At 49.0% G+C, this 15,584-nt stretch overlaps 1 protein-coding gene across 2 annotated transcripts; it reads left to right on the plus strand.

Annotated features, from left to right (window-relative positions):
* Window positions 1-1,652: 1,652 nt before the first annotated feature.
* gtpbp3 (GTP binding protein 3, mitochondrial) lies at window positions 1,653-15,156 on the plus strand. 2 transcript variants are annotated; one of them, XR_015107303.1, is made up of 11 exons: window positions 1,653-2,180; window positions 2,580-2,848; window positions 2,955-3,041; window positions 4,647-4,729; window positions 4,867-4,986; window positions 8,064-8,136; window positions 9,588-9,731; window positions 11,488-11,653; window positions 13,287-13,417; window positions 13,497-13,664; window positions 14,688-14,815. XR_015107303.1 is itself a non-coding variant. In XM_086162318.1 (11 exons), the coding sequence occupies exons 1-11, from the start codon at window positions 2,113-2,115 to the stop codon at window positions 14,917-14,919; spliced, it is 1,545 nt and encodes a 514-aa protein (XP_086018444.1). In that variant the 5' UTR covers window positions 1,653-2,112; the 3' UTR covers window positions 14,920-15,156. The 2 variants fall into 2 exon arrangements, 1 of the variants encoding a protein (XP_086018444.1); XM_086162318.1 differs by having other exon boundaries at window positions 13,493-13,664; window positions 14,688-15,156.
* Window positions 15,157-15,584: the final 428 nt, after the last annotated feature.

The following is a 15,584-nucleotide window of genomic DNA, read 5'->3' on the forward strand; positions in this document are numbered from 1 at the left end:
AACACGGACCGGAGGACCTGCGCGTCTCTTATTTCACTATAAAGTCTATTCTCGTGTGGATGCACCCGATGCCCTCGGTTGACCCGCTTAACACTGGAGAGAAGACGCGACGTCACCGACTGTGGATCCACTTATTTTGAAATCAGATCTTCTTACCTCTCGGTGTGAAATCCGGCTTCTACCGACTCCGCACTTCGGAGCGTGACTGGAAAAATAAACTTTGAATCGACAGGAGCCAGCTTATTTTTCGGAGCTCTGCCTAATATCTGTGTCTTCTGGCCCACTTGAGAAAATTCTATTAAGGTTCAGCTCTTTCGACTGTTTGACTAAATGAAGATCAAGATTCATATCGCTTTATTCGGTCGTTTTCCTCCATCCATGCTGTTATACTTCTACAAATGCCATTTTTAATCCCCAAGTTAAAAGCGCTCGCATCCGCTCGGCCGCAGGCCTATCGGCAGGCGCGCTATTGCTCCCCAGAGAGAAGGACTGCATTATTCCGGACCCTCGAAGATTTAATAGACTATGATTAATTTATCAATGCAAAAAATACCTCCGTAGATTAAAGTTTTAGTGGCATTCAGGCTCGGGGAAAAGCTCTGCGATCGGAGCTGCATAATTCACCCGTTTGCTCGGACAAACACTCCGGGCCGACCTCCCGGAAGAAAAAAAGGATCTCGTGATAGATGATCTCTTAAAAACACATCATAACCAAAAGAACAACTAAGTCGACACCTTATGCAAATATAATTGCGCGCTGAACGCGGTTACGTTATAATCTGCTCCGTGACCGCCAGCAAATAGGGACCAGCCGGCGTTCGCCTGTGTTTTCACGAGCGTCTCGCTCAACCATCAAATCAGCGAACGACTTTTTTTCCGATGCTAAACAGCAGCTTCGGTCAAATGAGACTGACGTGTTTGCGGAGTGACGCTCGACAGCTGCGGGGTAGCAGCTGCCATGCTTTGTACACATGCCGAGCGGCTATAAATTATTGAGAGCCCAGGTTGAAGACTGCTCCTCGGGCCTGAGGCCACGCCACTCGTGCACGTCGTATCGCCTCGGCCGCTCTCCTCCGACAGCATGTTTGGGCGGGCGGTCCGCCGTCTCCGAGCTTGGACAGCAACGTTTCTGCGAGCAGAGATTCTGCTTACTCACCTGCCTCCGTGCTGACAGCTGTGAAGCTCTGCGGCAGGGTCCACACACCAGTGCACCTGAGCTGGTTGTGCGGTTGCATACTTGATGCATGTCCCGGAGACAACACCGCCAAACATCTACCAGATGCCACAACACAGGCCGGAGAACACGGCGTGCAAGGAAATCGCTCGCGAAACACAAACTGGTAAAACAGCTCCGCAAAGCTGATGCCTTTAGTAAATATTGGTTGTTGTTTTTGCCGCGTTAGAGTGAAAAAAGGCCGACTGTGTTCATTTTAAACAGAGCAGCTCGAACGGCAGAAGCACTTGAAAACAATCCTTCAAAAAGACAAAAAAAAACAAAAACAAACTAAGGATAAAACAAACACGGTTCTACATTTTCTGTTTTTTCTATTCTGCTCCACTGTCCGGTGTATCGGTCCTCTTGTTTTAAGCCATATTTTTAAAGATAGTAAACAAAATAATCTAATCGTGTCTCTTTCTGTGCACACGGGGACCAGACACACCTTGCACAGATCTGGACCTTACAGTGGAATATAAAAGATACTTTTCCAAAATAAATCAGATGAAACGGATAAAGCAAATCACAGGAACATAACTTAGCAATATCTTTTGTTTTGTTTGTGCAAATCAAATAAATGTGTGACGGGAAAAAGGGACGCAAACATCGAGAGCGGGCCATGGAAAGAAGTCCGGTGGAAAACAATAAACACACGGAACCTATTTAATGTTGCACAATGGGCGGGGCTTACTGATGATTGACATATGTCGGACCAATCAGAGAGCGCGAATAGGACAGCCATTTCCGGGATGAAGCGGAACCGGTGAATCTTCCGGGGGACGTTTGTGCGAGAACACGTCCGAATCACGAGATTATTTTATCCGTTTATCAGCTACTTTCTCGGATATATTCTGGTTTCATTTTGGGCATAATGTTGTGAAACATCTCCATAAACCATGCTTTTTCCCCGGCCCGGTCTGCGTGGATTGTTATGGAGAGCAGCCTTCCACACACTCACGATAAGGTTTGTTGTCAAATATCAAGACATTTTTAAATCCAATCATTGTTGCTCAAAACACTCCGTGTTATTCGGGCCACGTCAAAACATTGTTTATTATAATGTTATTACAATATACATATATAACGTTTGAATGAAAATAGAGGGAAGGGCTTCTGTTCCCTGATTTTGTTTCCTCAAACATTATTTGTAAAATAATTTTGCATCTCTATTCATTGTGGAGTTTTATTTTGTTTTCTTATTTACACACCTTCATTTGATTATTTTGCCTTAAGCAGGCCGGTCTCAGAGCGACTCCAGGTGCAGGATTCGCGGTTTAGACAAAATGAAGATAAAAATTAGCTTTGTGTTTTTTCCCCCCGTGCATTGAATCAAATCCGTGTCGTGTTTTTCACTCACCGCCAGCAGAGCGACCGCGCTGCGACATCTCTGCACCGGCGGTGGATTCTCAGCAGGTCTGGCCGATGCCGGGACCATCTACGCCTTATCGTCGGGTCACGGCAGGTGTGGGGTGGCGGTAGTCCGGGTCAGCGGGCCGGCCTCGGCCGCGGCCCTGCGACACATGGCGGGGCTTTCGCACCGCCTGCCTTCTCCACGCACCGCCCTGCTGCGGAGCATCACACATCCCCGGTCCAAAGAGGTGCTGGACCGCGGCCTGGTCCTTTGGTTCCCTGGTAGGCTCGCCTCATGCAAACCCGTTGCGTTTCACTCCTCCTTCACGCGGAGGTACGATGTCGACTAATACTGCGCCTCCTTTCTCTGCCACGCTCACCTTATCAGCTCCTCACAGTTTCACCGGAGAGGACAGTGTGGAGTTCCACATCCACGGCGGCCCTGCTGTCGTCACTGCTGTCTTACAGGCTCTAGGTAACATCAGATACTGTTACGACCGAGATACCATGTTATATTACTTAAAATAAAACACCACACATGTAAGATGTTTTGGAGAGAAGGTCAGAGAAGCCAGACTGAGATGGTGGGGTCATGGACAGAGGAGGGACGGGAAATATATTGGTAGATGGATGCTGGAATCGGAGGTCTAGAGGAAGACCAAAGAGAAGATGGATGGACGTCGCCAGAGAGGATATGAAGGTGTGAGAGAGGAGGATCCAGAGAATAGGGTGAGATGAAGAAGGTGGATTTGCTGTGGAGACCCTGAGTAGAAAAATCCCTGAGGGGGATCAGAAGAAGAAGATATTACTTACAACACATCTATCTGTCTATTTAGGTGGATATAGATATAATCATTGCGATGTGGTCGGACAAAGCAGACTAATGCACCGCAGGATTTGTCATATGATGGCGGTAACATTTCACTTTTAAACCGCAAATCCAAATCCGTCAGTGTCGCAAACATTGTTTATAGTGCTTATCGAAAATGAGGTCGATGGGCCTTTGAAACTATCAAACTCTCAGAATGCCTGTGATTCGCTGCCTTGGTTGGCCGGGTTTTAAGCCCGAATTTAATCCCAATCCTCACGTGACTGTCAGTGTGACTTAAAAGGGAAAACTGAGGCGAGCGTTCCTGTTTTTAATTTACTGATAATATGAGCCCCGACAGGCGTAGCCGTCTCTCTGGGAATGGCTAATAACCTTCTCCCTGTAATTCCCGTTCTGGCCTCCTAGAGTGCAGTGTTGTATCAAACCTGACGGGAACCTCCGCCGGTGAACTTCAGGTCGTGAGCTCCAGACTGGAAAAACCTCACAGCGTCTTCTCAAATTCATTTTGGCGCACAGAATCAAGCCGGGTTCCGCTGCGACCCGGCCATCCCGCAAGACGGTCCATCCATTCAGGAGTCACAGAAAACATCTGGAAAATCAGAGAAACCATTTGAAACGTCCTGCTGATATCACGAGAATTATTTCTGAGATGTCTCGTGTTTTCCGATTAACTTTTTCAAAACCGGAGATGGAATAAAATACAGTGAGGACACCTTATTTTAAATCAAATATTAAAAATAATCGAATAAAGACCGTTCAAACAGAAGAATGTAATGTAACGGTGAAAAAATAAAATTCTTGACAGAAAATATTAACGGGCCTCAAAGTTGCAGAGTTAATGTATAAATATATAAGCGTCTTTGAGTACCATGAAAAGTGCTATACAAATCCTATGTAGTATTATTATTATTATTATATATGTATTTTAATAGATAAAGTCAGTTAGCGTTGATAGCGAAAAAGAGCGAGAACCGCACAGGACAAGCGACAGCCAGCGGCGTGTTAAAGCGAGCGAAGCGCTCCGGGACGCTCGGATCCGTCCGGACGTCCTCTGGTTCCACGATGACATCTGCAAAGCGTTGGAGAAAACAAAGAAAGAGGTGCCACCTGCAGGGCTCCGTCTGTTCTAACTCTTAAACCACCGTGACCTCGCGTGGGTTCGTGCACGCTTACCTCTGGGCTCATACCTTTCTTTCATGTTTGTAAGCATGCTGCATGTGTGTGTGTGTGTGTGTGTGTGTTGTTTCTCAGGAAGCGTGCCTGGCATGAGGCCTGCTGAAGCTGGGGAGTTCACGCGGAGGGCCTTTCAAGCTGGAAAACTTGGCCTGACAGAGGTGGGTCAAATGTGAAAACACATGGAAACCTCAGCCGCCGGGTTATAGAAAGTAAACCCGGTCCATGTTCGGTTCCTCCGGAGACGGTATTTTCGCGATCATTCTCTGGGAATGAGAAATGTCGCCGCTCTCCGAAGGTGGAGGGGCTCGGCGATCTGATCCACGCCGAGACGGAGGCCCAGAGGCGGCAGGCCCTCAGGCAGATGTCGGGAGATCTCGGACGCCTTTATCAAGACTGGACTCACACACTGAAACGGGTACAGTATGTCTGACGCCTTTCGTTTTGTTTTTAATCAAACTGCAGAAATTCCCGTTTTCATTCGAGCCACGGGGTCAAAAGGGGAATGTTCAGGATGTGTCGCAGGAACTGGGGTTCCAATACTGGTTTGTTCTGAAGCGACACACAATGGGTTTCAGGCGGTATTTGGCCAACAAGTCAACCTTTTGTGTCCAATCACATGGATGAAACATCTCCAGGGTGAAGACTCTCCTGGTCAGAAAGGTTTTTTTTCCCCCACACCTTCCGCACCTCTCGACCCCCTCATGTGGACGCATCGCAACCTTTAAAAAGCAAGCCGGACCCGAACGATAATCTGCGTTTAAATGTGTAACGCCCTCAGAACACACTCACAAGCGCGCAGACACTTTCACACTTATCCCATCATATGAGACGAAGGCGTCCCGGGGGTCCGAAGGAGATCGATTGGGTTTTTTTTGGTATCGTGTTTTACAAAGACCCACAGGCTGAATCCACGACAGACGCGACCCTCTTTCAATGACTGCAGTCCCGGCGTTGTGATGAACGCGGCGGCTCGCCATCGGTCACCTGCACAACACGCGCCCGTAAATGTAACCTTATGTCTGAGTAAACAAGCAGTTTGGTTGTTTCTTTTTGTTTTTTAAATCTGGCATCTGGATAAGGAGGACACGCCTGCGTCTGCGAGGCCACGGTTCAGGTCCTAGCTTTCTCTTTTTTTTTTTTTTGTGCCCTTTTGAATCAAGGCAGGGGATTTCGCACCAAGTTGTTGATGGATTAACTTTATCTGAGGTTTCCTGTTTTCATTTCGCCGTGGTCCGGAGCCATTGTGTGCGACAGCTGCAGGATTGAAGAGCACAGCGCTAACCTGCATCTTGGCTGGAGATATTAATAAGGGGGACCTTGGGGAGCCGGGGAGGACGGGGGAGGACGGGGGGGGACGGGGGGGTCCCACACTGCAGAGGCCGGGAACCTTTGTTGCATCTCGGGATCTCTATGCTCACTGCCTCGGAGAAACATAAGCCTTTAAAGTAACGAAAAAAAACGGGGAAATGTTTAGTTTTTGTTCATCTGTTGCAGAAAAACCCCCAGCACAAACTGCGTTTTCATCCATTTTCAGACTGAATATTTCTTTATTTACAGCGCGCCTCATGTCGTGAGCACGTGGAAGGTGCGACGTTAAGACGGTCAGGACGAGGACGTGGTCCCTGCAACCGCGAGCCAGAAAATGTATCCGCTTGACTTTGGGTCTTATCAAGTCACCTCAGCCTCCGGCTCGCAGCTGAAATGAGTCCGACATTAATTTTAAATCCTTTAACATCAGATATTGGTTTTGAAACTACCTTTTGCGTGGAAAGCGACAAGACTTCCATGTAGAGATCGATCACATTCTGGTTGTTCTTTCCTCCCGTTCTTTTAACCACTTTAAACTTTTGTTGTTTTTTTTTTTGCTTTCATAATCATGAGGAACAATTATTCACTCGTTCATTTTGCATACAGCTTATCCTGCACTCGCTGTTGTTTTCTAGGGGGGCTCAACTATTGATCTCACAGCAGCGTCAGGGTAGAGAAGTGCAAATAGTGATAGAATGAGTGAGCAAATAAAGGGTATAGATACAAATAAACAAGCACTATGTAGGATACATACAAGAGAATACAAAACTAGAAAAAGAAAGGCCTTTTGCAGGGAATGGTGATGGAAACAGCAGGTGTACGGACCGAGATGTGGCCGGTAAAAATGAAACAAGTGTCCTGGAGAATCTTTATAAATATAAATATTAATATTGCAAGGACGCGCTGATGTTCTTTTCGATTTTCCACGTTTTCCCGCGGCCGATCGGGAGGCGGGGGCAGCAAGGGGGGAAGCGGGTCGCCGAACGCGGACAAACACCTCGGCTCCACGAAAGCAGGCTAGACTTTCCTATTCTGCGAAATGTTTTGAAGGCGATGCACCGATTGTGTGGCAACACTTTGGCAGCAGAGCCGTCCCTCGGGCGCCACGGCGCACCAACCTGCTTCTCCTTCTCGGAAAAGACTCCCGTCGCCATTTTATTTTCGACTCGGATTCTCGGGAATCCAGTTAATAAGAGGAACGCCATCTTCTTCGGGTGAAAGACTCATTTGACACGCAAACAATGTGGTTTTTGTTTGTTTTTTTTAACCATGGGGCTTCCCACGTTTGTTAAAGTAAAGTATAGGAATCTGATGCTTCCTGTTTTTCTCGGGCCAGTTTTGTGTGTGCGCTCCGGCGTCAATCAAGATACGGATCAGCGCTGGAGTGGGAATGAACAGGGTGTCCTCCCTGACGATTCTGGCCGGCGCCGAGAAAACAATTCGAGATTTACTCGATTAGTCCGGTGACATTATTCTAAATCAGTTAATCTATAAAATCAAATGAGAGTTTTGCGACAGGACGACAAACGTCTCCTTGCTCATATGGCAGGATGTGGATTGATCGATATAGGGAATAAATTGGCAAAGGAGGAAGGGCAGGGAGGAGATCTACGGATGGAGGGAAAGGAGACATGAAGTTATTGGGGGTGAGAGAAGAAGATGAAGAGGACGGGGTTGGATGGAGGCAAGCGATTGGCCGAAGGGAGACGCAGAAGACCCGACTCGGTCAAACCCCAGGCCGCAAGAACCTCTTAAAAGATCCGATTGTCTTCAAATAAAGAAGTCGAACGCACGCGTCGACCAGAAACTACATTTCCCACAATTCCTGCCGATCACGTGACCCGCCATTAGATCGCGGCGTGTCCACGTCGATGTGGAACTGAGAAACTCAAATGATCCCTAAATGTCCAGGAAGAGAAAAGTTGATGCAGGTGGAAGGCGGTTTCAAGAAAGATGGGAACGCACATCTAACATTTTGGGTTTGAATGAGTTATAAATTCAGAGTTATTTAACAAGTTCTTTTACGGTACATTTAGTTCCAATGATAGTGTTACGGCTCCATGTGACGCTTTAGGGGCAACCACGATGCTAAGATGGAAAAAAAAATTCCAAGCTAACACTAATCTAACTAAACCAACAAGGCCGTCCGACTGACCTCCCCTTCCCGCCTTTGCCCTTTCGCAGTGTCTGGCCCACGTGGAGGCCTTCATAGACTTCAGCGAGGATGAGCTGATCGAGGACGGGGTCTTAAATCAAGGTATGTTCGCAGCTCGGCGGGGGGGCGGCTTAGGTAGAGCCGAGTCTGACCGTCTTTCCTGTTTGGACTTGGAAGCGTCCATGGTGCGAGCGCCTCGCTGTAGGGACCAGCCGTGGACATCAAGCTGCTCCCAGAGCCGGTTCCTCTCAGGAAGTGTGGACAGAAGGCGAGGCGGGGGGGCCAGACATTCGTCTTACCTTCAAAGCAGACCTGCAACATCGCTCACAGAAATAGGCCTGTCAGCAGCGCAGCTGACCGCTTTCCCATGCTTTGCGTGTGTGTGTGTGTGTGTGTGTGTGTCAGTGCACACATGTTGAGTGTATGTGACAGAGACCTGTGTTTACAGAGGTACAGTTTGCCTGGGGTTTTTTGTACGAATATATGTGTCTTTGGTTGGTGTGTATGAGCCTGTGTCTGTGTGTGTGGTGCATACTGTGTACACTTATATGTATGCGTGCATATTTATACAAATTGAGTGTGTGTGTGAGAGAGAGAGAGAGAGAGCTGTTTTTTAGTACTATGTGTGTGTGTGTGTTTGTGTTTTTATTGTATGAATATATGTGTCTTTGGTCGGTGAGTTTGTGAGCCTGTGTCTGTTTGTGTGTGTGGTCCATACCGTGTATACTTATATGTGTGCGCGTGCATATTTATACAAATTGAGTGTGTGTATGTGTGTGTGAGAGAGAGAGAGAGACCTGTTTTTAAGTACAGTGTGTGTGTGTGTCTTTATTGTATGAATATATGTGTCTTTGGATCTGTGTGAGTATGTCTGTGCATGTGGTGCATACTGTGTACATGTGTGAGTGTGTGTGTGTGTGTGTGTGTGTGTGCATGTCTACACAAATCGTGTGTGTGAGAGAGCTTTGTTTACAGTTAGTGTGTGTGTGCATTTGTTTTGTATGAATATATGTGTCTGGATCCGCATGTTTGTGAGTGTATGTCTGTGCATGTAGCTCACACTGTTTACGTGTGTGTGTGTGTGTGTGTGTGTGTGTGTGTGTGTGTGAGCGCTGTCACCCAGCCCGTCGCCGGCTGTCTGGCTCTGGCTGAGCCCCTCAGATGTCTTGAAAGGTTGGACACGATAAAGCCTGGGAACTATTGTTTTGTTTAGGTGGCACGGAATGTCGGCTCTCGCCTCGGAGGTGAGCTGCAAATAATAATAGGCACACTTCCAAAAATAGCAAAGCTTTGCATAAATACTTTCCATCTGCACCTGCGATGAGCGCATTGAAAGTGGTGCATCGGTGTTTTTAACCGCCATAAGCGGTTTCCCTTTTCATCACCCGCACAAAGAGACGCGTCCGTGACCCACTTTTTGGAATCCGGGCGAGGGGTGTCAGACGGCGAAGGTCTTCTTTTTTTCCGTCAAAGCCCAGAAATCCCACGGACAAGGACGCGGAGGTTGAATCCGGCACGAGATCTCCCCTCACATCCCGTTCCTTCCCCCGCAGTGGACGGATGGGTGCGTGACCTGCAGACGGAGGTGGCGCGGCACCTCAAGGACGAGCGCAGGGGCGAGCGGCTGCGCGCGGGAGTGCAGGTGGTCATCGCCGGCGCCGCCAACGCCGGGAAGAGCAGCCTCTTGAACGCCCTCTGTAAGACAAACACCACGGGGAGGTTCAGATGTTTTATTATCTGTAAATCCCTGACTGTTAACTGACAAATATCACTTTGTAGAATCGTTATTATTATTATTATTTGGGTCATCCGAAATGTGACGAGCAATTTGGCCAAAACCGTCCCGACAGATCCGCGCGAAAGAAAACAAGCAGCCGTTTGGGATGATTTGAAAGGGAAGAAGACGCATTTCATATTCTGTAATTTTCTTAAAATACTTTAAATTGTTAGATTTTCTCAAAAATCAGCCGTGCCCCTTATAGTCCGGTGCCTTATGTATGAATTCTTGTTCTGCTTGCTGACCTCCAACCCATTCTATGCGGCACACTGCGCTCAAACATCTGTCCAAATGTTTTAGTGCCTGATCGATGTCGGGAGCGTTCCACCCGACGCAGGGACGTCGTATTAAAGTGTCTCCTTGCTTGAATCTGGGTTGCAACGTCAGACAGCGTTAGATGTGCTCCATCGCTGGCAACTGTAAACCAATCAGATAACAAAACATAAACAGAGCTTCCTTGGAGCAAAGAGAGATGGCCACAGTGAGTGGACAACGCTGAGCAGTGGGTTTTAGAACCAGTTCAACTAAACGGACTATTTGTTTGGCTTTATAGAGCGTATGTTTTATCATGCGCCTTATAATGCAGTGCGCCTTATAATGCAGTGCGCCTTATAATGCAGTGCGCCTTATGGTCCGCAAAATACAGTTGGTTTTAAGCGGTTAACAAACGCACGAAAATACAATAACAATACAAATGTTTTATTCCCTCCTTCCAGGACCCGCAGTTACACAAATTCATTACTGCACACATATTTTGATGGCAAACTAATACAACCCTGATAGTTTATGTTGTAAGGCTGCATTTGTTTGGAGAATCATATCCTGAAAAGTATTTGGAATCACCTTCGTATAAACTATCCAGAGCGAAGCGCTGGAAGGACCCTCTCTCTCTCTCTCTGGGCTTCCTATCAGAATAATGGGCCTATTTGTCAAGCTCGCCATAAAGTCCTGCCGTTGTTTCCTTTTCTAATTAGTCTCCGGCCCGAACTAACACCCCGTCTGACAAGTAAGGATTACTCCGGTCATTACCTTCGGGGGGGAAACCGCCGCGCCGCCTCTTGAGAAAGTTGAAGAGGCTGTGAAGGAGGGTTTGAGAAGAGGGCAGGGACGTGGCGACCACCTGTGCAGAGACGTCCTCAAACCGCCCAGGACCAGCGACCGCTCACGTCCGGGATAAATAAACTGGCCCATATAGTTACCCACGCTCCCTTTGAATCCGCCAACTCATGATTAGATAATGAGATCACCGACTTGTAGGACGTGCACAGAACTAGAGGGCCATTACGTTCGTTGTTCTTATCCGTCCATTACTTTTGTTTTTCTGAAACTGTGTGTATGGATTCATATTTTAAAAAGACATACAAAGAATGTCATAATAGAGCTCGCAATATTAATATTATTTATTTCTACTTTTTTTCTTTTGACCACTTTGCCATTTTTATTGTTTTGTTTTTGTGTCTCCACGGTGTCCTTCAATAAATGTATTAGTATCATTATTATTCATTATCGCCATATCTGTGTGGTAAATCACGTGTTTCCACATAGAAGAAGGCGTTTTCTATTTCAATCCGACTATATCGACTTTTCTATTTTCACGATCGTTTCCATAAAAGTCCAGACACAAAATATTTTGATGTTCACCCTCGTTTGACGTTTTCAAACGGTCCTCCTCCCAGGCCGCCGACCCGCCGCCATCGTGTCTCCCATCGCCGGCACCACCAGGGACGTGTTGGAGACGGCGCTGGACATCGGCGGCTTCCCCGTCGTCCTGAGCGACACGGCCGGCCTCAGAGACTGCGGCGACCCGGTGGAGCGAGAGGGCGTTCGCAGGGCCCGCGAGAGGTACCTCTGCCGAAAAACACGCCGGCGTCCGAGCTCCTGAAAACAATGGAAGGAAGAAATAAGTCACGGGCCTTCAACCTATACATCACGTGGCGGTTCTGTCATGTCTGCGTGGACGGAGTTTGTATTACTGCTGAGCCATAGATAGAAATAGGTCCCACAAACACTGGCAGGAGGTTGCGTAATGAGGAGCCTCTTCTTGTCGTCCCCCTTTAAATAGCGCCTCATTTACTCTGCAGAGAATGAACTGGCAGCCACTTCCACTGTTTACAGCAAGGAAGAATGGCGGCGCTTTCTTAGAGTCGTCATCGATTGCTAATCTTATACAAACACACCTCTGCGCCCCCCCGACACACACCGCCGAGTCAGCTGATTGGCAGCGGTCCGGACGGGCTCGGCGGCCATCACTCTGTCCCCCGAAAGCGCAGCCGCATTTTCCTCGGACGTTTCTCCGAATCGACACATTTGTACGGCTCTGCGACGGGTCACCGTACCCCAAGCATTGTCTTCGCGAAACATTTATGGCTCATTTCAAGTTATTTCTATAGGAGGGGTGGGTCACGGGCTGGTGACCCGGGTCACTACAGGAAGGACGTGGTGAGTACAAGCATCCGCTGCTGCTGCTGCTGCTGCTGCTGCTGCTGCAGCGGCGGCGGCGAGGAGGAGGAGGAGGTCTGGTACGGGTGTCACATAAACCTAAATGACCCCAAAGGAATTCGAGCGAAGACCCGGGGGTGAAGTCTGGACTCACTGTGTGCAAACTTTTCTGTTGTCCAATAACCCGGCGATCCACAACCTCTTTTGCACCAGGACCGGTTTTATGTCAGACAGGAATTTCACAGTCCGGCCTTTAAGGTGCGGCGGGTAAATACGTGTTAATATATAAATATCCCCGCTTTCTTCTTTCGACATGTTCCGAAGGCTTGTTTTTAGCGCTCGGTCTCCGAGCGGTTTTGAAGGCTTCGTCGCCTCATCGGAGAGCCGGTCCCTGTATTTAATTCAGAGCGAGCTCGGCATGCGGGAATCACCCGTCGCCATAAATCCATATTAGAAGTGGGTTTCCTGGTATCGTCCGTTAAATGCTTCTTTCTTTATTGGCGGTCTCAGGGTCTTCGTCCGTCTCCTCACCGGGCCTTTTCCCCTTTGCAAAGAAACTTTCCGGAGACTGTTTTTTAATCATTTTTCCGGCTCCTGGGTTTTATATTCACGGTCATGTGACCGAGACGAGCACCTTGACATGTGCAAGAGTGAGTCATAGACGGATTGAACCGAGAGAATTCTCTCGTTTTTCAAAATAAAACATTGTTAAGACTCAGATAATAAGTAGAACAGAAATAATGTCGGTTATTTGTTCCGTCTGTGCGGCCCAGGGGTCGGGGACGGATGCAATAACCAGCATCCGTATCCAACAACAACCGGGGACTGTATATTCACTTTTACATATTTAGTTTTTTCATCAATGCTTAGATTGTCTTATCTTGTGCCCTTCGAGTGGAAGCTGCTTCTGTAACAAATAGCAACATGCTAAAGTCTTTCTGATTCAAACAAATGTGCATTATTGCCTTTGAATTTGGGCTGCATGTTGTTTAGAAGCCAACATGACGCCTTCAAACTGTGCATTTGTTTCCTCCAGGGTCCAGCAGGCGGATCTGACCCTGGTGGTGGTGGACTGCACCCTGCTGCCCCCTCCAGCCCAGGAGGCGGCCGCCTTCCTCCGGGATCACCTGGAAAGTTTGCCGCTCGCCCTTGAGCCGCCTCCCGCAGGTATCCCGCCGATTCCTCCGCGGTCTCCACGTCCGCAACTACTCACGTCCTGATTGGCCGCGACGCTGCCGTCAGACAGGCGTCTCCTGGTCCTCAACAAGGCCGACCTGCTCCCGCGGGAGCGCAGGCGGGAGTTGGAGGAGCTCGGCTGGAGGTCCGGCCTGCCCCCCGTGGTCCTGACGTCCTGCCGCACCCAGGAGGGGCTGCAGAGTCTGGTCCAACTGCTGAGCCGAGCCGTCGGGACCTTGTGAGTCAGCGCCTTACTCGCGGTTGCGTCACATCGATTTATGTTTCCCCGGGGAGGCGGCGCTGCTTTCGGGACAAAAAGAAAAAAATGTCACCACAGAGAGACTCCATTCAAGGTTATATTACTGTAATTTCTGGACTATTTCTGGAGCGCGCCTGAATATAAGCCGCTGAAAGCAAGAAAATAAATCTGTGTGCAAATATAGGCTGCACAGTTATTTACACAGAAAGATGTTACATTAAATCCATAGCGGTAACATCCACAAATACACACCGGAAATGTTTTTATCCCCAAACAGTGGCTGTAACAAAAAAAGATGAACGATAAATAAGACGAGGAAAAGTCCACGTTCTCTCCCCGCCTGGTCCTCCAGCTGATGGCTGCCTTGGTCCTCCTGCACGCTGAAGGTCGTCTTCAGTGTCGGAACTGAACGGCCTCTGAATTTCACGCCCGATGAGACGAGGCTAAATGTTTTGGTGTGAAGTTCATCAGCCCAAAATAAATCCTTGTTTAAGCATTCAAAGCCTGGGGGGGAAAAGGAGCGGCTTATAGTCCGGAAATTACAGTATTCGAGACTTTCTGCGCCGCCTGAATCTGGCGTTCACGCTCGCTCGCTCCCGAATCAACAGAAACACTGAACCAGCTGAATCGGGAGGAGAAGGCAGGAGGCAGGGGTGGAGATGGAGAGCATCAGGAACCAGGTCCATCTGAGGGACAGCACGTTAGATGTTCTGGAGATAAAAGATCTAGGGATGGAGCTCAGGAAGGGTTTGAAGGAGGAAGGTGATTGGCTGCGGGAGCAGAACGGAGAAGTTGCGAATGTAGAGCGTCCGGAGACGACCCGGAGCTCCAGGGCCGACGAGCGGATCCCGCAAGATCGGCTCGTGACGAAAGCCGTGTAAAACCTCCGCCGTCATCCCGTCAAAGATGGAAGATAAATCGAAGCTCGCAGGATGTTTTGACTGCTTTTCTTTGCTGCTTTTTATTGCTTCGGTTCAGTTTGTACTGCAACTTCCTGCGTAGGTGCGGCGACCCGCTGTCCCCGGCCCCGGCCCTGACCCAGGCTCGCCACAGGGCCCACCTGCAGCAGAGCGCCGACGCCCTGGATCAGTACCGGCGCTACCGCCACACCGACCTGGCTTTGGCGGCGGAGGGAGTCCGGCTGGCCCTGGTCGGCCTGGGCCGGATCACCGGACGGGTCGGGGCGGAGGAGATCCTGGACATCATCTTCAAAGACTTCTGCATCGGGAAATAAGTGGGACTCGCGGCGGCTAAAAAAAACAAACCCAAACACGGAGAACATGTATTAATAGTCTCCTCGGAGAGGAAAGCCGCATTCTGGAGCCGTCCCGGAGAAGCAGCAGAGAAAACAAAAAAGGACGGACGCTCGGCGGCGTGCCAGGCCTCCGGGCGGGAGGAGGAAGAAATAAAGGAGGAGGAGGACGGCGAAATGTATGTGTTGGCCGCCGAGACAAAGAAATATAAAGAAAAATAACTGGGCGCGTTGACAGCTGACTGCAGAAGCCCGACGCGTCCGCCGGCTCGTGAGCCGCGTTTAAAAACAGACTCTCGGAGGCCGCCGGGTCAATATTGGGCTCCGGGGAGGCGGTTTAACCTCTGCAAGGCGGCGCTCTCACTGAGGGAACGCTCGCTTCCAATGCAGGACGCCACCTCCGTCCAGCCTCGCCCGACACGCACGCTTCTCCATCGGGACTTTTATTGGTGCCCGAATTTAAACGGCGGACCGAGTCGAAAACCTGCCGGGAACGCCGGACGCTCGGGATTCCTCTGAGTATTTATGATCACGAGGACGATGCAAAATCATCGGTTGTTCTATTTCAAAAAAGGTCTTTCAATGGTTGAAATCAGCCATAAAACTAGAGCTTAAAGTCATTTCATGCAATCGGCCAAAAGTGGACC

This window comes from Fistularia commersonii, chromosome 16 (assembly GCF_037954325.1).
Source record: "Fistularia commersonii isolate RoL2024-O1a breed Wild chromosome 16, RoL_Fcom_v1.0, whole genome shotgun sequence".
In the NCBI taxonomy this organism is placed as follows: domain Eukaryota; kingdom Metazoa; phylum Chordata; class Actinopteri; order Syngnathiformes; family Fistulariidae; genus Fistularia; species Fistularia commersonii.